This window comes from Sphaeramia orbicularis, chromosome 16, assembly GCF_902148855.1.
Source record: "Sphaeramia orbicularis chromosome 16, fSphaOr1.1, whole genome shotgun sequence".
Lineage (NCBI taxonomy): Eukaryota > Metazoa > Chordata > Actinopteri > Kurtiformes > Apogonidae > Sphaeramia > Sphaeramia orbicularis.
Window position 1 is genome coordinate 53,913,660 of NC_043972.1, and position 23,713 is coordinate 53,937,372.

Here is a 23,713-nt window from a genome sequence, read left to right on the forward strand (position 1 = left end):
TTTTCATCCAAGATTAAAAAACACCTCAGTTATAACAATCTTAGTTCATCAATTTGTATTTGAGAATCTGATGGAATGGAAGGATTATGTTTAATATTGTTATATGGTTTTTACACTATGTTATATGGTTTATACACTATATACTCCTGTTCTGATTGGGGATGCTATCAAAACGTGTTAGAATGTCGAAAACTGAAAATCTAACTTTGGAAAACACTTGTGTCAGGGAGCTAACAGAGGTGTTGATAGGTATTCTCTCCACACATCCAAGCAACAGCAGGATTATTACACATGCTGGATCATTTGACATTCTGTGAAAGAGACCTGGCTCTGAGATCCTGAAATAAGACTTTTCTCGCCTCCTGGGGAGACTGAATGAGTACAGTTTATTCATCTCAGGCCCCAGTCCAACCCTGGGGAAAGGAATTGAGAGCTTCAGCAGACTCCTGGGCCTGACCACACAGCTGGCATCTGTGTGCCCCACTCATGGGATCAACTTCACTGATAATTTCAACATTTTCTGGAACTGCAAAGACTGTTTCAGACCTGATGGGGTTTGTAGAGGCCAATAATGTAGTAACAGTCGATAACGTAATAAATTTGCCATTTTTAAAATGTAATAGGCTAATAACGTAATATCAGGCCAACAACATAATAAAAGTCTTGCACCGATAACGTAATAACTTTTGGCCAAGCACTGGTTTGTAGGTGAAAGTTGAATCCCTGACCACTTTCATACCTGAAGCAGAAACTGTAACTTCTTCCAGAGTGGTAGAGAAAACAGAGTGAACTTCCGTAGACTCCCAGTGCACAAAATGGCGGACGAAATATGGACCTATTTGTAGAAGCCAATAATGTAATAACAGCCGATAACGTAATAACGGCCAATAATGTAATAAATTCGCCATTTTTAAAATGTAATAAGCCAGTAACATAATATCTGGCCAACAACATAATAAAAGTCTTGCACCGATAACTTAATAACTTTTGACCAATAACGTTATAACTTATTGGCTGGTTATTACGTTATTGGCCTGGTAAAGAAAAATTCTTTGCAAATGTAATTACTGAGTCAATAATGTAGTAAGTTATAACATTACTGGCCAAAAGCTATTACATTATTGGTTCAGGACTTTCATTACGTTATTGGCCAGAGATTACGTGTTTGGCCTATTACATTTTAAACATGGCAAATTTATTACGTTATCGGCCGTTATTATGTTACCGGTTGTTCTTACATTATTGGCTTCTACACTACTTCCGGGTTGAGTATGGCGGCGTCAGAACACATTCCTTTCTATTTCTACTGATCTAGCAACTCCAGTGGAAAGTTAATAAGATATTGTGATGTTTCAAATTATCAAATGTCTTTCCTGTATTAGTGACATTTCTGTTGTTAATTCTGTTTTTTTTGGTATGTATTTGTATAAACTTATATCTTAAACAATCATTATGTTGGATTTTTAGCTGTAGCCGATAGTCAGCTAGTTTGACTTGGCCAGCTGTTGAGATGTAACCACTATAACCACAAATTATGGAGTTTCTAAGATAAGGTAACGTTAGTCCAAATGTGGTTCTCAGTGGGTTTTGTTTTATTTGTTTTGCTGAACCTGGTGGTGTTGGGTTCACTTTGTCAGCTGAGGTCATGTGATCATTAGTGTCATTTACTGTGGGTACAAATATTTGTCCACTTTGACACTTATTTTATTCTATTTGTAATTTATTAATGTTTCATAATGGCATGTGATGCCTGTAAGGAGTTTTATTTGTCCTGCGCTCATTCTGTAAACCTAATACTAAATCTAAAACTTTTCAAAGTAATAAAGTCAGTCCTTTCAGTGGTCAACCCCACTACTCAAAAGCACAGCTGACACAAACATACATACAGTAGTGACACAACGGGTGGAAATAGACCTGTGTGTGATTTATTTGGATATTTACCTGTAATAACACACTCACTGCTGCCTGTCCGGTTTGTTTGGAACTATTGAGGCTTACATGAAACACATGATCAACATAGCAGCCACATTAAAACACGTCACAACTCTCTCTCTCTATGGCTCTGACTTTTTCACTATTAACCAGCCCCGAGTCTCATCTGTCATAGTTTTTACGGTGACCAAAAACCTGTCCTTCTACTAAAGTAAGACATGAAATACATGAGAATGTCTTCTGAATTAATCCATTTCATTTGGATTTGTCTGAACTGAATGTAATGACATAGATAAACGGACACATCGAAACATAAAGACAAAGATTGAAATGGAATATAATGAAAAACAGACATAAAATAAAGTAATAACTGTTGATGTCGCCTATTAACTTTTTATAGAACACTCATAGAAATACTCTGAAATTCAAAATTTCAACCATGGTGTGTTATTGGAGAACCTAACAAGACTTTATTACTTTTAAGAAATTTAAAAAAAAATTTTTGTTATGTAGAAAATCAAGGTTAATGAATTTAACATATTGGGTTCCTTACCTGTAAGTTGCAAAAAAAAGTAAATGGAAAAGAAAAACACATTTAAAGTAAAAGGAACATGTATTTTAAGACACTAGAACATCACAACAACATGCGTGCTGATCCAGACCCTGTCCACATCCACATGATCCCTTTGAACATCAGTCCTTACATTAGTACCATAACTTCATGGAACCAAACAAAGCAGGTACACTCACTGTTCATGCACAGGTGGACCTTACAGACCCTGGAGACCACATTGGACCTCAGATTGTGGACTCACTGTCCTCACTGGAACTGCTGCTGTCACTGTCTTGTAATATATGTGGAAATGACCAAAAATAGTCACTTGCCTGATAAAAGGTAAAGTTTTCAGGTATAAAGTGTATTTCTCCATTAGTCCACAGGGTGGCAGCACAAAATAACTCAGTGACATCCACAGAACACACTGGTTCACTGACTGTACATCAAATGAAAAACCTCTTCTCAGGTCCTTATTTTTCAGCTCCTCAACTCCTCGGTGCTTCATGGTTACTCATTAATCCATCTCAGTGAATCATCTGGAAGGATGTTTCACTTCCTTTAAAATCACATGGTGGACCAAGGAGGCGGAGCTACAGGAAGTCTGCCTTGCCTTCTCTGACATCACCAGAGGGAGGGGCAAAGAGAGGACCTGAGGAGCTACAATTTGAGAACTGAGAGGAGGAGAATGAAATGAGGATCTGCTGCTGTTTTAATATCTGTAGATCATCTGGACTCAGCTGATCTTCACACAGTCCTGATCACAGTGACTGTTACAGAGATCACTTCCATCTGAAGAAAGAAGAAAATACAAACGGAGATCAGAAATAAATGTTTACTGAGACTTTTCTTAATTTATTCAAACGACAGAGGAATCAACAAAAATTATCAAACAGACTTCTAATCATGGAGGTGTTCACCAAACCAGCACAAACTGACATTACTTACTCCAGTTTCTCCAGTTTACAGTGTGGACTCTGAACAAGGTCCTCCAGTTCTTTAACGTCTGAATCCTTCAGGTTGTTCAGACTTAAGTTGAGTTCTATCAGATGTGAGGGATTGGACTTCAGAGCTGCCGCCAGATAAGAACAGCTGATTTTTGACAAACTGCATTTATACAATCTGAATAAAGAATAAATGATGGAGAATAAAATTAATTAACATTTCAGCCAAATATATTTAGGTTTTCAATGTGAATGAGAAACATTTAACATTCATTTCAACCAGTCAGCCAAATTATTGACTGTAATTTGTGTACCTGCAAAAAATCACAAAAAACATTAAATCGTGTAAACTATAAAGTGTTATGAAAACTTTGTGAACCCTCAAAATTTTCTGCATGAATTGGTCATAAATTGTGATCTGCATCTAAATCACCAGTATAGACAACCAGAATGTGTTTAACCCAAAACCACACAAATAATTATAATATTTCATATCGTAATTGTGCACAGCTCTTAAACCCTCACAGTGGTGCTGGAAAAAGGAAGTGAACCCTTAAACTAATGACTCTAAAAAGAGACAATGAGGCTTACGCTGTTAGAGGATCATTGGAGTCAAGAACTGTAAATATGAATTGTAATCAATGAAAGCAGATCTGAGCTTTGACTTTGACTTATAAAAACACTCAAACCTCTGGAGTTGGATGTTCACAAAAAGCATCTGCTCATGTCAACCATATTTCACAACAAAGATCTCAGAAGACCTTCAATCAAGAGTTGCTGATTTGCATGTGAGTGAATGGGGCTCCCTCTTCTGCCTGGTTTCCTCTTCCACTTCCTGCCTTTTATGCAGAAATACAAGATCCAAAAGGACAAACCAGAAACCTGGGAGAAGCAGTGGAGGTGTTTCAAGATGCTGCTGTTAAATCATGTCTTTATTGAGAATAATCTCAAAGACTTTAAGGATTCACCAGACTAAGTTAGACCAACTGTCCACATATGGAATGGATTTAATTCTGTAGCTACTCTCCTTAAAAGTGAACACCCAGCAAACCTGACTGCAAGGACACAACGATGAGTGGGAAAAAAAAGAACCACGGAGTAACAGCTGAAGGCTTGAACGACTCATTGGAAGACATTAACATCTGTGCTCATGAGTCTATTCCACATCAGAGATAGAACAGACACATGTCCAGTGCATGACACCACAGAGGAAGATGCTGTTTTACAACAAGCATCAGTGCATGTGTAAAAGTGACCAAAGAGCACTTTAACACTATACAGCATTAATGGAAACATGTTTAGACTGATGGAACTGGAACTGTTTGGGAAGAACACACAGCACTAGGTTTGACAGAAACCTAGAACTTCATCCACACGGTGAAGTATGGTGGAGGAGCGTCATGATCTGGGGCTGTTCTGCATCAGGGCCTGGACCACATGACATCATGGAATAGAATAGAATAGAATAGAATAGAATAGAATAGAATAGAATAGAATAGAATAGAATAGAATAGGGGTGGCCATGGCTCAGAAGGTACAACGGGTCGTCAGATAACTGAAAGGTTGTCGGTTCGAATCCCGAATCATGTGCTGTTGTGTCCTTGGGGAAGACACTTCACCCTCCTTGCCTCCAGTGTCACTCACACTGGTGCATGAATGCATATGGAGGGGCTGTTGGGTACAAATTGGCAGCCATGCTTCCACAGCAGCTGTGGATCCAAATGTAGTTTACCACCACCAGAGAGAGAATGTGAGAGCAAATGAATAATGGATCAGTAATGTAAAGTGCTTTGGCTGCCTTGAATGCCTTATTATTATTATTATTATAATAGAATCTTTATTTTGTCAGTAGTAGTTTGTCACACATGTAAACATTCTGCCTTTAACTCATCACTAGATCATGCATCACATTCATTGCATGCTTGGAGCAGTGGGCCATATCACCATATCAGGCACCCACAGAGCAAATGGGGGGGTTAAGTGCCTTGCTCAAGGGCACATCAGCCAACAACACTCAGCCAGTCCAGGGAATCAAACCGGCAACCCTTCGGTCACAAATGAGTTTATCAACATATAAACATAGAAGTAAAGTGACTAGAGTGGCTTCAGAAACAGAAAAATCCCCTTTTGGAAAGAGCCAGTCAGAGCCCAGACCTGAATCCAACAGAGACGCTGTGGACTGAACAAACCAGAGCCATTTACACCAGACATCCTAAGAATATAGCTGAGCTGATGCAGTTCTGTCAGAAAGAATGATCAGAAATGTCACTGGACATTGTGCAGGTCAGATCAGCATCTCCCAAAAACACTTGTCTAAGGTTATTGCTGCAAAAGGAGGTTCAATCATTACATTCACTGTGGGTGTTTAATAGTTGTGCTCAATAAAGACATGACATATTATTAGTGTTTCTGTGGTATTTGGTTAAACACATTGTATTTGTCTGTACTTGTGACTTACATGTAGATTACATCATATTTTATGATCAATTCATGTAGAAAACTATAACATTTCAAATGGTTCACAGAACTTTTCTTGCAACTGTAAAACAACATTACGAACTGACCTCAGACTCTTCAGTTTACAATGTGGACTCTGCAGGACTTCACACAGCTCTTTCACTCCTGAATCCTTCAGCTTGTTTTCACCCAGACCCAGGGTTATCAGATGTGAGGGATTGGATTTCAGCCCTGAGGCCAGAGAAGAACAGCTGATCACTGATAAACTGCATCTCCACATCCTGAAGAAAGAGTCAATGATGTAGATTAAATCCATTAAGGATCCAGTTATAAATGTTTAGGGTTCAATCACATGTTTTAGACTTTTTCTTTTTTTTTTTCAGATTTATATGTGTAAACTCAAACGTCAAAACTGTCAGACAAATGTAAACAGTAAAGAGTGCAATATTTACACATTATTTATACATGTGTGTAAATCTGCATAAACTAGAGGAAATACTTCCTTATTATTAACATTAATCTCAGTATTTAGTGACTGGAAAACTGTTGGAATAGTTGGAATATGTTTTCATGGTTTGATGTGATAGAAATGAAAACAGAAGTGGATGATGTTCTCTATTACATCAACAGAAGTATAAAGCTTTGACATTAGAGCTGAAGTACTGTCCTGCAGTAAATGGAGATCATTATTCCACCACTGTCACTGATGGAAAGGTTTAAGCTTAATATTCACTTTATCTCTGATATGTTTATTTGAGTGATCAAACACTGAAACTATGACTTGTTTTCTTTTAGGTCTTTAGACCTATACATCTATAGTTTCAGTTCAGAACTCTCATCTCTGTAGTTGTTCATTTGTGAGGTTTGTAATTAATGGCTCAACTTTTCATGTAGGACAGATTATCAGACTCATATGACTGGACTCGTCACTTTCTTGACCTGAACAATGACTTGACTTGTGTGAATTTCATCATAGAACCTTCAGACGTTCTACAGACATAAAGGTTAACACTCCAGACTTACTTGTAATTTGGACATAGTTTGTAACTTTCACCTCTATCATTTTGGCTCATGCTATTTTACTCTCTTTATATTTTCTGTCTTATTTTATCTTTTGTCAATCATGTGTCTAAAAAAGCAGTTTTACAGCTTTAGATTCAGTTCATTTTTTACAATTTCAACTTTATGATAATCGTGTCTGTTTTAACAGATGCAGTATTTTACAATGTCTTTATTCTTTATTTGTTGTGAACACAAAGTAAACTCTTCCTCCATGTTCAGCTGTTGCCTGGATAAAGCTGGTGAACATTTTAATACCAGTGTCTTCCTGTTCTTGGTGTTCTTCGGTTTCTTTACATTCATTGTGTTTAGATACTGATGAATCTGTCATGGCTCTATTGTACTGATGGAGTGTATTCTTATCAAATGTACATCATTATATTTCAGATAATTCCATTTTCAGTGTCTGTCAGTGCATCCATAAACACACACACATTGTTTATGTTTCTGCTCATTTCAACGTACAAATTTATATTATTATTATTTTTAAATAAAATACAATACAGGTATTTTGGATTTCATTTTGATGTGTCTTATGAAAAGTTTTTTTTTTTTTTTTCCTTTTTATTGTAACAAGATCTTTCATATATTTGTTCTCATCTCTGATGAGGTTCTGCCGTTAGTAAAACATATAAACTCTGTAACAGTAACACTGAACTGACCACAAATGCTGTAATTGACAATGTGGACTCTGCAGGAAATCACACAGCTCCTTCACTGATGAATCCTGGAGGTTGTTTCCATTCAGACTCAGTTCTATCAGATGGAATGGATTGGACTTCAGAGCTGTGGCCAGAGAAGAACAGCTGATCTCTGACAAACTGCATTTACTCAACCTGAATAAAGAATAAATCATGTCAATTAAAATGTATTCATGATCCAGTCAGATGTGTTTAGGTTTTAATTTGTGACTTAACTCTATTGAACTTTACATTTATGTCCAATCACTTTCACATTTGTTTCAGTTCCATGTCTACAGAGTCAATGTCTTCTACAAACACACACCTGAACACATCAGTTAACATTTGATGTAAAATAACCTTCAACCAACTAAACCCTTTAAACTTCCCCCAGTGACTCCTCCTGCTTTAACTATAACAGATGCTGTTTGTGATTAGACAACTGTCCCTCAAAGTACAAAGAAAAAATACAAATTACTCAAATCACTGTAAAACACACTTGTTCAATGTTACATTGTAGAATAAAAGACAAAACCTTTAAGTATGTGTACAGATAATGAAACATATAAACTCTAACAGTAACAGTGAACTGACCTGTAGTTGACCTGTAGATGCTGTAGTTTACAGTATGGACTCTGCAGGAAATCACACAGCTCCTTCACTGATGAATCCTGGAGGTTGTTTCCACTCAGATTCAGCGACATCAGATAGAATGGATTGGACTTCAGAGCTGAGGCCAGAGAAGAACAGCTGATCTCTGACAAAGTGCAGCCCCACAACCTGAATATAGAATAAATCATGTAAATTAAAATCCATTAATGAGACACATTTTATTTATTTATTTTTAGGTCTGTCAAAATTAACCCATTAATGCGGATTGATCCATCATCATGATTAATCTGATTACAAATTTTAACATCATTAACCCATCTGCAGCACAATGACTGTGAACGTCTCCTCCAACACATTTGGGTCAGTTTGTCCAGTAGAGTTAGCGTTAACACACATGAACAAACAGTCAGTTGATCCAGTAGTGACAGGCAGCAGAACCAACCCATAAAGATGGAAGAGCAGAACCAGCAGAACCAACCCATAAACATGGAAGACACTAAACCGCACGTTGGCCCTCTGGATGGAAATATGAGGACAAAAAAAACCAAGACGGAACATTCGACCCACAGAAAGTATTAGACACACTCTGCAGGAAGGAGATTAATATTCACCGAAGCACTTCCAGCTTCAAATACCACATTTACGCCAAGCATACGTTAGTTGGGGATTCTGCTAACACTTCGGAAAACAGAATCCCAACTTGTGACAAAGATGTTTAGTACAAATATACTCCCTTTTTTCTTGAGTCTGTTCATGCAAAATGAAACACGATTAATACAGATTAAAAAATAAATGATATTTAATTTGATTAATCTAAACTAATCCACAGCAACCCTGTGATTAATCTGATTAAAACTTTTAATCGTTAGACAGCACTATTTATTTTACGATCTACAATATGTAAAGTAAAAATACTAGATTCCTGAAGTCGTTCCCATTACAAGTAAAATGTAATTAAAAGGTAAGAAGTCATACTACTTATTGTGTAGGAAAATTGTAACTGTCAGTGTTCTTAGATTTATAACTCAGTCCATAAATGAAACAATTCATGATTCAGTTTGATACAAATATTTAAAATCAACCAATATGGTGATCTGTGGGTTTCACTCTATGTAATATGTACTTTTATTAAATATTAGAAGATGATGTTCTTGTTGAATGTTAAATCCTCTGATCAGAGCTGAAAAGGTCTGAAATGGAATATTACTAAACTCAAGAACAAACATTTGATGAAAGCTATCCTTGGTGTTATATTATTTTTTTTATTTTGCGTTATCTTATTTTTATCAGTATTTGGGATTTCATCGTGGTGCTTTTACTTTATTGTATTAAAAAGAACATCTTCAACTTCACGATGTAAAATAGAGAATGATGATGGGTTTGTATGACAAAGGTTTTGTTGTTGAATTCTCAGACATCTGATCATGCAAATGTGTGTGAATCTTATATATAAAATATTTGAAGTATTTTTTAAAGACATCTCTTTCAATGTAGGCTTTAAATTCAACTTTTCATTGTATGAGATCAGATAAGGAACAGCTGTTGTTTCACTGGACCACATGGTGGTACAGTAATTAGCACTATGGCTTCTCAGCAAGAAGGTTGATTCCAGCACCAACTGTGTGTACCTTTGTGTGTGAGCTGTGCATGCTCTCCCCCTGTCTGCATGGGTTCTCTCTGGGTTCTCCAGGTTCCTAAAATCCTCCTTCTTCATAGTTTAAATGGGAAAATGTAAATCACTCATAGGTGTGAATGTGAGAATGAATGGTTGTACGTCTGTGACAGTACTGCAGTGAACAGGGTGGACCCCGCCTTCATCTATAGGTAAGCAGGATAACCTCTGGCATCCCCATGACCCTCAAGAGAAATGAGCGGTTTAGAAAACTGATGGATCTGTTTGCACTAAACAGCAGACAGTCAGTGAACTAACCACAGAGTTTCCAGTCTGCAGTTTGGACTCTCCAGTCCAGACGCCAGTTTCACTCCTGAATCCTGTAGGTTGTTGTGACTCAGATCCAACAGTCTCAGATGTGAAGGATTAGACTTCAGAGCTGAGGTCACAACTTCACAGTGAGTCTCTGAGAATCCACAGTTAGAAAGTCTATAAATACAGAATTTACATGAAATTAATTATTAACACATTTATTGAACATCTGAGTCTTACCAAGGTCAGGATATGGTGTTGTATGACACCAGTTTTGTGAACAATTCTAAGGTTTAAAAAAAGACAAGAAAACCAGATCAATAAAATAGATGTGTATAAAAGACAGATGTAATGACAGCTTCCAAACAATAACACCAAACACCCTAGATCTCCCCCTAGTGGCTGGATGTAGTATAGTTCATACTGTTCTTTTTCTATAGGACTTCAGACAAACTACAAAGTCAAAGTATACAACCATTAAATGTTCATTAGGCTGATATTTATTAAAGAAATCATTTAACTAATTATTTTGATTTGAATAAGTTAAATGGTGATCTTAAAATGGGTGATCAACTGCTTCAATGACCAATCACTGTCAAGAATCCCTCAGAAACACAAGCAGAAACCAATCAGTCGTCTGGTGGGTGGACCTCACATCCCAGTGTCTCTACTCTGTTGACTCTGATCCTACAACCATCATGGCAGTTCCCATATTTCACTTTTACATAAACAGAAGACAGAGCGTCATGTGATCCATCTTTATATTCAGTCTATGATTAATACTGTTCATATTCGCATCAGTACTTACACAGCCTTTCTGCAGTTCCTCACAGCTGGGATCAGTCTCTGTCTTCCTTCATCTGATGTGTTGTACTTCTTCAGGTCCAGCTCATCCAGAACCTCCTCTGACATCTGCAACATGTAGGCCAGAGCTGAACACTGGATTTCAGAGAGTTTCTTCAGTGATCTGTTCTTTGACTTAAGGAACTGTTGGATCTCCTGATGGACTGTTTGGTCCTTCATCTCTGTCAGACAGTGGAAGATGTTGATGCTTCTGTCAGGACAGATATCCTCAGTGTTCATCTCCTTCAGGTTCTTGATGACTTCATGGATGCTCTCTGGACTGTTCTCTTTTTGACCAAGCAGACCTCCTAAAAGTCTGTGGTTGGACTCCAGACAGAGGCCATGAAGGAAACGAACAAACAGATCCAGGTGTCCGTTCTCACTCTTCAGGGATTTCTTCATGACTTTTCTGAGGAAAACATCCAGGCTGTCACTGACTGTGAAATACCTGAACATTTTCATGAAAAGTGATTCGGACTCCTTGTCCTGGTCTCCCAGAAACCTCTTCAGAACCTCTGTCTTGTTGTTGGTGTAACAATGGTAGATGTAGACCGCAGCCAGAAACTCCTGAACACTCAGATGAACAAAGCAGTAGACTGTTTTCTGGAAGATCACAGTCTCTCTTTTGAAGATCTCTGTACAAACTCCTGAGTACACCAAGGCCTCTGTGACGTCCAGACCACACTGATCCAGGTCTTCTTGGTAGAACATCATGTTTCTTTTCTCCAGTTGTTCAAATGCCAGCCTCCCCAACTTTAGAAGGACTTTCATGTCTGCCTTTGTCAGCTCCCCTGATCTTTTTTCATGTTCTTTTTTGTACTTATTCTTCTTCCTCTTTGTCTGGACCACGATGAAGTGTGAGTACAGGTCTGTCAGGGTCTTGGGCAGCTCTTCTCTCTGGTCTGAAGTCAACATGTGTTCCAGAACTGTAGAACTGATCCAGCTGAAAACTGGGATTTGACACATGATGTGGAGGCTCCTGGATGTCTTTATGTGTGAGATCATTTTGTTGGACAGATCTTCATCAGAGGATCTCTTCTTGAAGTACTCCTCCTTCTGGTCATCAGTGGTGAAGCCTTGGACCTCTGTTACCCTGTCGACACATGAAGGAGGAATCTGATTGGCTGCTGCAGGTCTAGATGTTATCCAGATGAGAGCTGATGGAAGCAGGTTCCCCTTGATGAGGTTGGTCAATAGTATGTTGACTGATGACTTCTGAGTGACATCTGAAAGAACCTCACAGTTGTGGAAATCCAGTGAAAGTCTGCTTTCATCCAGGCCGTCGAAGATGAACAGAAGTTTGCAGACAGTGATCTGCTCTGCTGTGACCTTCTGTAATGTTGGATAGAAAACATGAAGCAACGTCAGCAGACTGTACTGCTCATCTCTGACCAGGTTCAGCTCTCTGAATGAAAGCAGAACCACCAGACTGACGTCCTGGTTTTCTAAACCCTCTGCCCAGTCCAGAGTGAACTTCAGCACTGAGAAGGTTTTTCCAACTCCAGCTACACCGTTGGTCAGAACCACTCTGATGGGTTTCTGCTGGTCGGGTAAGGCTTTGAAGATGTCCTGACACCTGATTGGACTTTCTAGGATGATCTTCTTGGAAACTGTCTCCAGCGTCCTCACCTCATGTTGGGTATTAACGTCTTCACTCTGTCCCTCTGTGATGTAGAGGTCAGTGTAGATCCGGTTTAGACAGGTTCTACTTCCTGTTTCATCAGTTCCTTCAGTCACACATTCACATCTGCTCCTCAGACTGAGTTTATATTCAACTACAACCAGACAAAAAGCACTTTAAATAAACACAGTTGGGTAAAAATATCTGTTATCATCTGTCAGTGAATGTTAATACTATTTCATATTGACAACAGTTTCCAAATGACAAACCCTAGAGCTGTTATTACGGAACCACTGATCACACATGGATCTAATTTAGACAAACAGGAATAATTCCGAAGCAGTTCTAACAACACAGACAAGATGACTGTCACTGACCAAATACTTCATAATGTGATTGAATTTACAGAGAATCAGTGATTTACTTTCTTAAACCATCATCCACTGTAAAACATTATTTGATCAATGTGAAATAAAATTGATGTTTCTGTTGATAATTTCCAACATACGATAAAAAATGTAGTTCAGTCTAATGCAGTTCAAATGTTATTTGTTATGATGCACATTAAGTGACAGTTGAACACATGTTATGTTTAGTGAACTGCAGACATGTTCAGACAGATGTCCAGTCTTACTTTGTACAGTGCTGTGGATCTGCAGGTCAGCTCTTGTTCCGGATGTTTCTTCACACCGGGGACAGGAGGAGTCTCCTAATGAACCAGACTGGTTCCAGTATGAAGTGATGCACTGTCTGCAGAACCAGTGTCCACAGCTGGTCTGGACTGTATCATTCAGGACCTTCTGACACAAAGAACAGGACGGTGGGTCCACCTCAGGAACATGAGTCCTCTCCGTCTTTCTGTGGACATCAACACATTGTTTAGAAGAAGTTTCTTAAATGTTCTTTCAGATCAGCTGTTCAAAGGATCAGATCTACACTCTGAACTCTGTCGGCTCATTTCTGTATCTCTGTGCTGGGTCAAGGACCTGGTCTGGTTGGGGATCAGACCCAGGATCTTGCTGCTGAGTAGTGCCAGTGTAAACCACTGAGCTGCTTCAACTCACAGTCTGTATGAAAATGGCAGCTTTCAGCTCACATGTCCAGCCCAATGCACTGGTTGATTCTTTTTAACCCCATGCTAAGTCAAACCCACCCAACCTGTGACCCAACAGCCTTAACCCAGCGGTCGGGTTCTGAAAACAACCCAGCATTTCTAAGTGTGTACACACCACACAGAGGACTTCCCATCTAAAACTGGTCTGGTCTTACTGGTCTGTTTCGGAGTTGATTCTCACACAAACATGTGTTTAATGTTCATTAAAATGAAGAAAACACTTTAAGCATAAAAACAGGCTCTTAGTGTCTGAACCTGTACAGACATTTGGTTCATGATTTAACGTCTTTATTTTTGTCAGATGTGAGTGAGTCTCCTGTGTTTAAAAGACTTTAAGGCTGTTGTTAATCTCAGAGTCTCAAACATCTTTTATTCACAGCAGCTGGAGTTCAGATGAGGATACCATTTCACTAAACCTGGACTGGAAACTGTCAGTTCTACTCACTCACCTGAGTTTTATTTGAACCAGTTACTGACAGTAATTGATTTCATTTTACCTGCAAAATGTATCAATATACAAGCAATAAGTGTATTAATAGTAATAGTAGAGGACTATATATGATCAAAAACACACAAAACTATGAACGTAGAGGGTTAGGACTAATGGTTGCAGCTCTGAATCAAGACTTCAATTAGATTAAAAATTCTTCTGTCAGATGAATTCATACATGTCAACAAAAGATAAGAAATAATGTCTCATCTGTAGAAACAGTCTCTTACTCTGTGTCTGAAGATCCAGGTTCAGGACTAAAGTTTAGAGGAAGTCCCAAGGACCGGTCAGTCTTCATGGACAGACATGTGGACACTGGAGACTCTGCTCTGGGTCTGTTATACTGATCTCTGGAAACAGTTGAATTGGACAGTATGTTAGTGTTATTAAGATCTGAACACTTCATTTTCTATCACCTTGTTACCTCCGCCAAGGAGGTTATGTTTTTGCCAGGGTTTGTTTGTTTGTTTGTCTGTCTGTTTGTCTGTCCGTTAGTGTGCAACATAACTCAAAAAGTTATGGACAGATTTGGATGAAATTTTCAGGGTTTGTTGGAAATGGGATAAGGAAGAAATGATTGAATTTTGGTGGTGATCGGGGGTGGGGGGGCCCACGGGGGGGGGCGCAGACCAGAAAATTTCATCAAAATCTGTCCATAACTTTTTGAGTTATGTTGCACACTAACGGACAGACAAACAGACAGACAGACAGACAGACAGACAAACAAACCCTGGCAAAAACATAACCTCCTTGGCGTGGGGGGGCCCACGGGGGGGGGGGGGGGGGGGGCACTAATCAGCCTTGGCGGAGGTCTGCGCTCTCCGAGTGCTTTTCTAGGTTATTATTGATGTGTGTTTTTATTCTGTCTGAAAGAGACATCTGGACTTTAAAATGGACACATCATGTCCTGTTATGTCTCTACGGTTGTTTAACCAATAAAGTCCAACTAGAATCAGTGTCTCATGTTTGTTTAACTCTGACAACCTGTCAACTGGTACTTTTTTACTTTATCCCATTTCCAACAAACCCTGAAAATTTCATCAAAATCTGTCCATAACTTTTTGAGTTACGTTGCACACTAACGGACAGACAAACAGACAGACAGACAAACAAACAAACAAACAAACCCTGGCAAAAACATAACCTCCTTGGCGGAGGTAATAAACAGATGCCTTCAGACTGACCATCTCTGATTTACTTCATATTTTATGAAAAATGTTATTTATCCTAGTAAACATCAGAAAAACTGAGCCTGATATTTCACTATTTATTGAAAAATAATTAGTCACAATAGAATCATAACATGTAAAATAAATAGTTGTTTTTAAAAACTGAGGCACTCAGAGTAGGGCTGAAATTAAAAAGCCTTTATTTAAGCATGGCCAAACAATAAAAACTGAGCCGACACGTTGCGGCCTATGGTTTGATATCAGCCCTGATGAAGGCCTATAGGCCCATCAGGGCTGATATCAGCCTTGATGAAGGCCCATAGGCCGCAACGCGTCGGCTCAGTTTTTATTTGTTTGGCCATGCTTAAATAAAGGCTTTTTAATTTCAGCCCTACTCTGAGTGCCTCAGTTTTTACAAACAACTAGTATTTGGATCCCAACACTGATGAGCACCAGAAGCTAGAAAAGAAGACCAACGATACTCACGCAGCACTCCAGGCTTGTGTTTTTTTGATGTAAAATAAATATAAAAGTTTGATAGATATGATTTGCTCAGATGTGGAAATACACCAAGACAAAATTCCTCCTGGATCCTAATAAGTAAATAAACAAACAAATAAATAAGTAAATAAATGCTCTGAGGCTCAAACGACACATTTGTGTGAGTTTTCATCAAGTTGTAACTTGGTAAAGATGCTGCTGTGGATTTTCTTTTACACACGTTAAAGACATCTTACACTTTAGAACAACTTTTTGTCCATGTGTCCTTTTGTCCTTACCTCTGTCTTTTACTAATTTAATGGCATTGACTGTGACTTTAAAGTGTGTTGTAACCAGTGTTGGGAGTAACGCATTACAAAAGTAATGCATTACAGTAACAGATTACCTTTTGCTGTAACGCAGTAGTGTAAGGCATTACAAATCAATTTTCAGTGATATTTAACTCGGTACATGTTCAATAGTACTTGTGTTACAACACACTTTTTGTCCATAATTTAATTACGCAAATGAAAAAAAAAAATAAAAAGAACAGCAAGATCGCGAGACCTTAAAGAATCAAAAATGCGTCTGTAAAGACAGCAGAAGACAGTCCATTGTCGACATGGACATATGCTCATTACTAAACCCAACTCTGCTTTAAGGCAAGGCAAGGCAGGTTAATTTATATAGCTCATTTCATGTACAAGACAGTTCAAAGTGCTTTACATAAAACATTAAAAGCATTACAGCATGGAAACAATAAAAAGCATAGGCATGAGAAAAACAAACAAACAAAAAAAATCAGATAAATAGATAAAACAGATAAACAGATTAAAAACTTTTAGCTTAAAAGAAACAGCGCAGATCTGAACTGATGAATAAAAACTCTATTCAAATGCAGCTGAGAACAGGTGGGTCTTTAACCTGGATTTAAATAAACTGAGTGTTTCAGCAGATCTGAGGCTTCCTGGAAGTTTGTTCCAGACATGTGGAGCATAGAAGCTGAACGCAGCTTCTCCGTGTCTGGTTCTAACTCTGGGAACTGACAAAAGACCAGAAGATCCAGATGACCTGAGGGGTCTGGTGGATTTGTACTAGGTCAGGAGGTCACTGATGTATTTTGGTCCCAAACCATCCAGAGCTTTAAAGACCAGCAACAGAACTGTAACGTCTATCCTCTGATGGACAGGCAGCCAGTGGAAGGATCTCAGAGTTGGACTAATGTGGTCCACTTTTCTGGTCTTAGTGAGGACTCTAGCAGCAGAGTTCTGAATGAGCTGCAGTTGTCTAATGGATTTTTTAGGTAGACCTGTATTACACTTACAATAATCAAGCCGACTGAAGATGAATGCATGGACTAGTTTTTCCAGGTCCTGCTGAGACATCTGATCATCCTGCTGAGACATCCTTGAGATGTTCTGTAATAGTAGCCTGATTTTGTGACTGCCTTGATGTGCTTTTCAAAATTTAGGTCTGAGTCCATCATTACACCCAGATTTCTGGTGTAGTTGGTGGTTTTTAGGTCTACAGACTGAAGCTCTGTGGTGACCTACAGTCGTTTCTCTTTGGCTCCAAAGACAATTACCTCAGTTTTGTTTTTGTTCAGCTGAAGAAAGTTGTGGCACATCCAGTCATTAATCTCCTCAGTGCATTTACCCAGAGCCTGTACAGGGCCTTGGTCTCCAGGTGACATTGTGATATAGATCTGTCTGTCATCTGCGTAGCTATGGTAACTAATATTGTTGTTATTTATAACTTGTGCCAGTGGGAGCATGTTGATGTTAAAAAGAAGAAGCCCCAGGATGGAGCCTTGGGGAACCCCACATGTGATTCTTGTCTGTTCAGATGTAAAATTACCTTATGACACAAAGTACTTCCCATTCTCTAAGTATGTCTTGAACCAGTTTAGTACAGGGCCAGACAGACCCACCCAGTTCTCCAGTGGTTTAAGTAATATAATGTGGTCGACTGTATCAAACGCAGCACTGAGGTCCAGTAAAACTAACAATGACATGTTTCCATTGTCTGTATTCAAACAGATGTCATTCATCACTTTGGTCAGCACAGTCTCAGTTTAAAACCTGACTGGAAGACATCAGAGCAGATGTGTTGTGTTAAACGGTCATTTAGCTGATGAAAAACAGCGTTTTCAATTATCTTACTTAAAAATGGGAGATTGGAGATCGGCCTGTAGTCGTTCATTTGTGTCTTGTTTAGATTGTCTCTTTTTAACAGAGGTTTAATTACAGCGGTTTTCATTGGCTCTGGGAAAACATCTGACATTAAAGACCAGTTCACAATCTGTAACAGATCTGACTCCAAAATCTTTGAGACCTTTTTAAGAAAACCTGTGGGCAGCATGTCCAAACAGCAGGAGGAGGAGTTCAGTTGATGTACGATGTCCTCCAGAACTTTGCTATTAATGGGATAAAACTGCATCATGGTGTTTGAACTGGTTTTGGGTGCACACAGTATATGTCCTGGACCTGCTGCTGTTGAACCAGCTACTTGTCTAATATTTTGGATTTTGTCTGTAAAGAATTTGGCAAAGTCATGGCAGGCCTTGGTGAAATAAAGTTCAGGTGCTACTGACACAGGAGGACATGGACACGGAACAGATTCAGCTCCATAATGTCAGCGGGGACACAGGTAAGACACTGTTTTATTTGGCTTTAGTAAGAAATAAATAAATACATATATTCATACATGGATAAATAACTAGATGTCCGTATAATTATTTACAGATCAAACACAGCAGGTGGTCCAGCAGGAGGACGTGGTGCAGCCAAGGAAAGGCCAGAAATCTACAGTATTTAGAGCATTTGTTTCTTTTTTTCTTGAAAATGAGGAATATGGAAGTGTTCATATCAAAAAGCTAAACTACTATGTGGAAGACTTATAACTGATGTATGTAAATGTGTGAAGTTTATAAGGAACCTGGTACTTTAGAAGATGCTTTGTCTAAAGTTTGGTGTGGATTCCCCTAACATTTTGTGGAATGATGGGATATCTTAGAGCTGTTTGTTATTATTATTGTGGTTATTATTATTTTATTTTGTGATTTTGAAGACAGTGTTACTGTTGGTAAATAAGAAAGAGTCAAAAATGTAAATAGGAAATCAGTTTTATCTTGAAAATCAACATCTTTGAAGAAAAGGCAATTTTCTCAGTTTTTTGCTCAAAATTCAGTTTTTTCCTGAAAATGACCAATATTCAAATGTTTATATCTCACAAACGAATGAAGATAGAATAAAATAGTTTTTTTGTGTTTAAAAGTTGAAGTTCTGTTCTTTCTTTTGATGTATTCAGTGTTCACATACTCCAAACACAACATTTTCAGTGAGCCTCCAAAGATTAGTGAAAATGACCAAAACGGCTGGCGCTGGCTACCAACTCACTGGAAAATGCTCTGGCGGGGAAAGTCATAAATGATTGTTTCAATTATTAAAAAATTGTGGAATTTTTAAAGACATGATCATAACGAACATAAAAAAACATTTTTACCTCCGCCAAGGAGGTTATGTTTTTGCCAGGGTTTGTTTGTCTGTTTGTTTGTTTGTTTGTCTGTCCGTTAGTGTGCAACATAACTCAAAAAGTTATGGACAGATTTGGATGAAATTTTCAGGGTTTGTTGGAAATGGGATAAGGAAGAAATGATTAAATTTTGGTGGTGATCGGGGGTGGGGGGGCCCACGGGGGGGGGCCACTGATCAGCCTTGGCGGAGGTCTGCGCTCTCCGAGTGCTTCTAGTTATATATTTTTTTTACTTTTCATAAAGATGTATGCAAGATATACCCCACGGACTTCAAAAATACCTCAATCATATATTGACCCATCTGCATCGAAGCCTCTGTCAAACAGCTTTTATATGAGTTAAATGTCACAAACTCTGGGTGTGAAATGAAATCACTGCTAAAACGTGTCCTGCAGATCATTTTAAAGAAGAAACAGTCTCTTACTCTGTGTCTGAAGGTTCAGGTTCAGGACTAAAGTTTAGAGGAAGTCCCACGGACCGGTCACTGTTCATGGACAGACATGTGGACACTGGAGACTCTGCTCTGGGTCTGTTATACTGACCTCTGGAAACAACACAAGTACAACAGTTGGACTGGACAGTATGTTAGTGTTATTAAGATCTGAACACTTGATTTCCTATCACCTTTGGTTATTATTGATGTGTGTTTTTATTCTGTCTGAAGGAAACATTTGGACTTTAAAGTGGACACGTAATGTCCTGTTATGTCTGTAGTAAAATATTAAAGGTGTGTGACAGTCGACTCACTGTGGATCAGAGGGTCCTGGTTCATTACTGCCCCCTAGAGGTTCCTTTATGGACAAACCCCTGTTTGTATAATGGGATAACTCTGTTCCGTCCTCCCCTTCATCCACACTCTGACTCATACTGTGAACATCAGTCAGTCTGAAAGGACAAGCAGTAAAACTACTGTGAGCTCATGTCACTAAAACACTGTGTTCATCAGTCACAAACACAACAACTGACTGAACTATGTCAGGTATGTACCTGGTTCACCTGAGCTGATAGCTGCCCCACCCCCTCTGCATTTACGGGAGCTCCGAGGTTTGGGTGTGATACAAATATTACACTATTTACCACCTTTTACTTCGGAGTTTGTGAGGTTTATTTGTGTAACTCACTTCTCTGATGTGTTCCTCACATTAAAACATGTTTGAGTGTAAACCTGATCTGTGTTATTTATGTAACAGAGTCATTTAATGGAGTTGTTAGTGTCAGTTATTAACCACAGATACAGTAGATTATTAATCAGACATTAAATATAACCTCTCATTCACATTAGTGACGTTCAAGGAGTTTCACACACTCTACAGATAAAACTAAGAGAAAAATAATAAATGAACTGAAAAGTAGAGTAGAAATGTAATAGAGCAGATGAATTTCAGAGTAGACAGGTTAATCCAAAACTAAAGACATTCCAGTGTGAAGAGTCTGAAGTCATAGAGACAATCGTCTGCAGCAGAACAGAACACAGTACTTTTACTGCAGTCCAGTATGTCAACTTAAGGACAAATCTGAGTATTTCCTGGATTTTCTTCACCTTTATGCTTCAACTCCACCACATCTCAAAAGTAAATATTGTACTTTTACCTTCATGTTTCCACTTGTCTGACAGCTTCAGTTTCCAGATATACAACAGGAAATCAGAACAGAGACGAGAAATTACTTGGAACGAGGTTCAGGTTTCAAGTAGTCAAACCAGTGGCACCATATCTGTTTGGGTGTGGACACAGAAAGTGTTCACACTCAAAGAAGCTGCAAACAACAACAAACATTATCACTCTACATTATCACTCTATATCGACAACTCAATGGTACATTTGGTGTACAATGTAACAAACATTTCATGACAAGCTAACATGATAACTCTTCAATAAAGGGAAAAGAAAACACTGCCTCCAAAATGCTCACGAATGATCACAACTTTTAGTATGTGCTGCACAAATCACAGCATCACAATCACAATTTCATGACCTTCTTCTACAGTGTCATATGTTTTCTTAAATTCAGTTTGGGTTTGAAAAGTTTCCAAACTTCTTCTTTTCCTTTCGGCTTTTCCCATCAGGAGGTCGCCACAGTGGATTTTTCTCTTACAATACAAGCAAACTGCTGCGTTTTCTGCTGTTATTACCACTTCTTCTATGTCTTCCTTTATTACCTTCGCCAGGAGGTATTGTGATCACTTTGCTTTGTCTGTTTGCATGTGTGCTTGTTTGTTTGTTAGCAAGATAACTCAAAATGTTATGGACGGATTTTCAGGAAATGTTGATACTGGCACAAGGAAGAAATGATTCAATTTTGGTGGTGATCGGGGGGGCAGATCTGTCTTGGTGGAGGTCTGCGCTCTTCAAGTGCTTTTCTTGTTAAATCTGTATACCCTAATCTCACTTCCCTTAACTCATCTTTCAGTTTCCCCACTTTAGCTGTCTCTCTGGTGTTAGTGTTCCTGATCTTATCTATCTTCTTCATCCCCAATATGAATCGCACAAGTTTAATAATAATAATAATGGATTGGATTTTATATAGCGCTTTTCTAGACACCCAAAGCGCTTTGCATTATTGATCCATTATTCATTCGCTCTCACATTCTCCCTCTGGTGGTGGTAAACTACATCTGTAACCACAGTTGCCTTGGGGCAGACTGACAGAACAGCCCCTCTGACCACCACCAACATTCACACGCATTCATACACCAGTGTGAGTGGCACTGGAGGCAAGGAGGGTAAAGTGTCTTGCCCAAGGACACAACAGCACATGGACAGAACGGGATTCGAACCGCCAACCCTTCAGTTATTGGACAACCTGCTCTACCACCTGAGCCATGGCTGCCCCCATTTTTATCTCTTCCACTTCCTGTTCAGCTTCCTGCTTTTTGGAGAAGGTCACCATTTCCAGAACATACATCATAGCTGGTCTCACCACTTTCTTCCCTTCGCTTCAAGCCTCTTATCACATGTCTCCAACCACTCCATCCTGCTTGGATTCTTATCTTCACCAAATTCATCCATTCATTCATTCATTATCTGAACCCGCTTTATCCTCACTAGGGTCACGGGGGTCGCTTGGAGCCTATCCCATCTACATAGGGGCGAAGGCTAAAAGGTTAAATGTTTAAATTAAACCCCCCCCCCCAAAAAAAAAAAAAACCTTAACGTATCCGGGCTACTAACAGCCTACGGGGTAACCGTTTCCATATCATTATAGTTTGGGTTAATGCTAAACAGTCTACATGAGATCATTATTTTGATAAAACTCATCATTTAGCAATGTCAGTCCATGGGAAAGAAATCCCTTCAGCCGCATTCAGGTCTAATTGAGGTAGTATCACTCCACCTAAATCTGACTGTTAAAAGTAGGGGGGCGGGCTTAATATCAAATACCACATTAGCCCTGATTTTCTGATGCAACAAGATATTCTAAGCACTCCTGTGTAATTTTTTTGAAATTTTCATCCAAACCCCCCCCACCCCGAAAATTACTTTTTTACTCTGAAAATCATAACTTTCACAGCTCCTCCACTCTTTTGTCCAGTGCAATGTATAAATATGTTCATGATGGGCCATTTAATGATCTTGTCAGTGCCATATTGTATCATAAGAGTACTTTGTACTATGAAAAGTCTAATGTCAAGGTCATGTTGGAGGTTAAAGGTCACCAAAATGCCTAGTTTTTAAAAAAAATTCATACCATTCCAACATTTTATCAAATATGTCCTCAGTTCTCTTCCTTCTGGTTTCCTGGTGGGATCCCCCAAGGCTTTTGGCCCTTTCAAAGCCACATTAGAGACTAAATACTGCAACATGTGCATCCCATTTGAATTTGCCGCCATTAGTTTGGCGGGAAACACTAGCACACATTTTGGCGGGAATCACTAACACTTCAATCATTTTCTGAACCCACTTTATCCTCACTAGGGTCACGGGGGTCGCTTGGAGCCTATTCCAGCTACTTACGGGCGAAGGCAGGGTTCACCCTGCACATTTCCCCAGTTCATCACAGGACTGAATATATAGAGACAAATTATCACTCTCACATTCACACCTATGGGCAATTTAGATTAACCCATTAACCTATCAGTGCATGTGTTTGGATGGTGGGAGGAGCCAGAGTACCATAGAGAACCCACGCAGACACAGGGAGAACATGCAAACTCCACATAGAAAGGTCCCACCCCCATCGACTGGTGTTAGAATCAAACCCAGGACCTTCTGTCAGTGAGGCACCAGTGCTATCCACTGCACCACTGTGTCATCCGCAATGGTACATATATATATGTCAAAGTCATGTGAAACTACCGTTT

General features: G+C 39.0%; 1 protein-coding gene across 5 annotated transcripts; it reads right to left on the reverse strand.

The window, feature by feature from the left end:
• Positions 1 to 2,969: 2,969 nt before the first annotated feature.
• LOC115436198 (NLR family CARD domain-containing protein 3-like) lies at positions 2,970 to 21,103 on the reverse strand. 5 transcript variants are annotated; one of them, XM_030158967.1, is made up of 12 exons: positions 21,004 to 21,103; positions 20,161 to 20,298; positions 19,838 to 19,957; positions 14,460 to 14,579; positions 13,260 to 13,483; positions 10,970 to 12,779; positions 10,168 to 10,338; positions 8,220 to 8,405; positions 7,608 to 7,781; positions 5,994 to 6,167; positions 3,434 to 3,607; positions 2,970 to 3,277 (listed from the first exon to the last, which is right to left on the reverse strand). In XM_030158967.1, the coding sequence occupies exons 2-12, from the start codon at positions 20,277 to 20,279 to the stop codon at positions 3,268 to 3,270; spliced, it is 3,282 nt and encodes a 1,093-aa protein (XP_030014827.1). In that variant the 5' UTR covers positions 20,280 to 20,298; positions 21,004 to 21,103; the 3' UTR covers positions 2,970 to 3,267. The 5 variants fall into 5 exon arrangements, with proteins under 5 accessions (XP_030014827.1, XP_030014828.1, XP_030014829.1 ...); XM_030158968.1 differs by lacking the exon at positions 19,838 to 19,957; XM_030158969.1 differs by lacking the exon at positions 8,220 to 8,405.
• Positions 21,104 to 23,713: the final 2,610 nt, after the last annotated feature.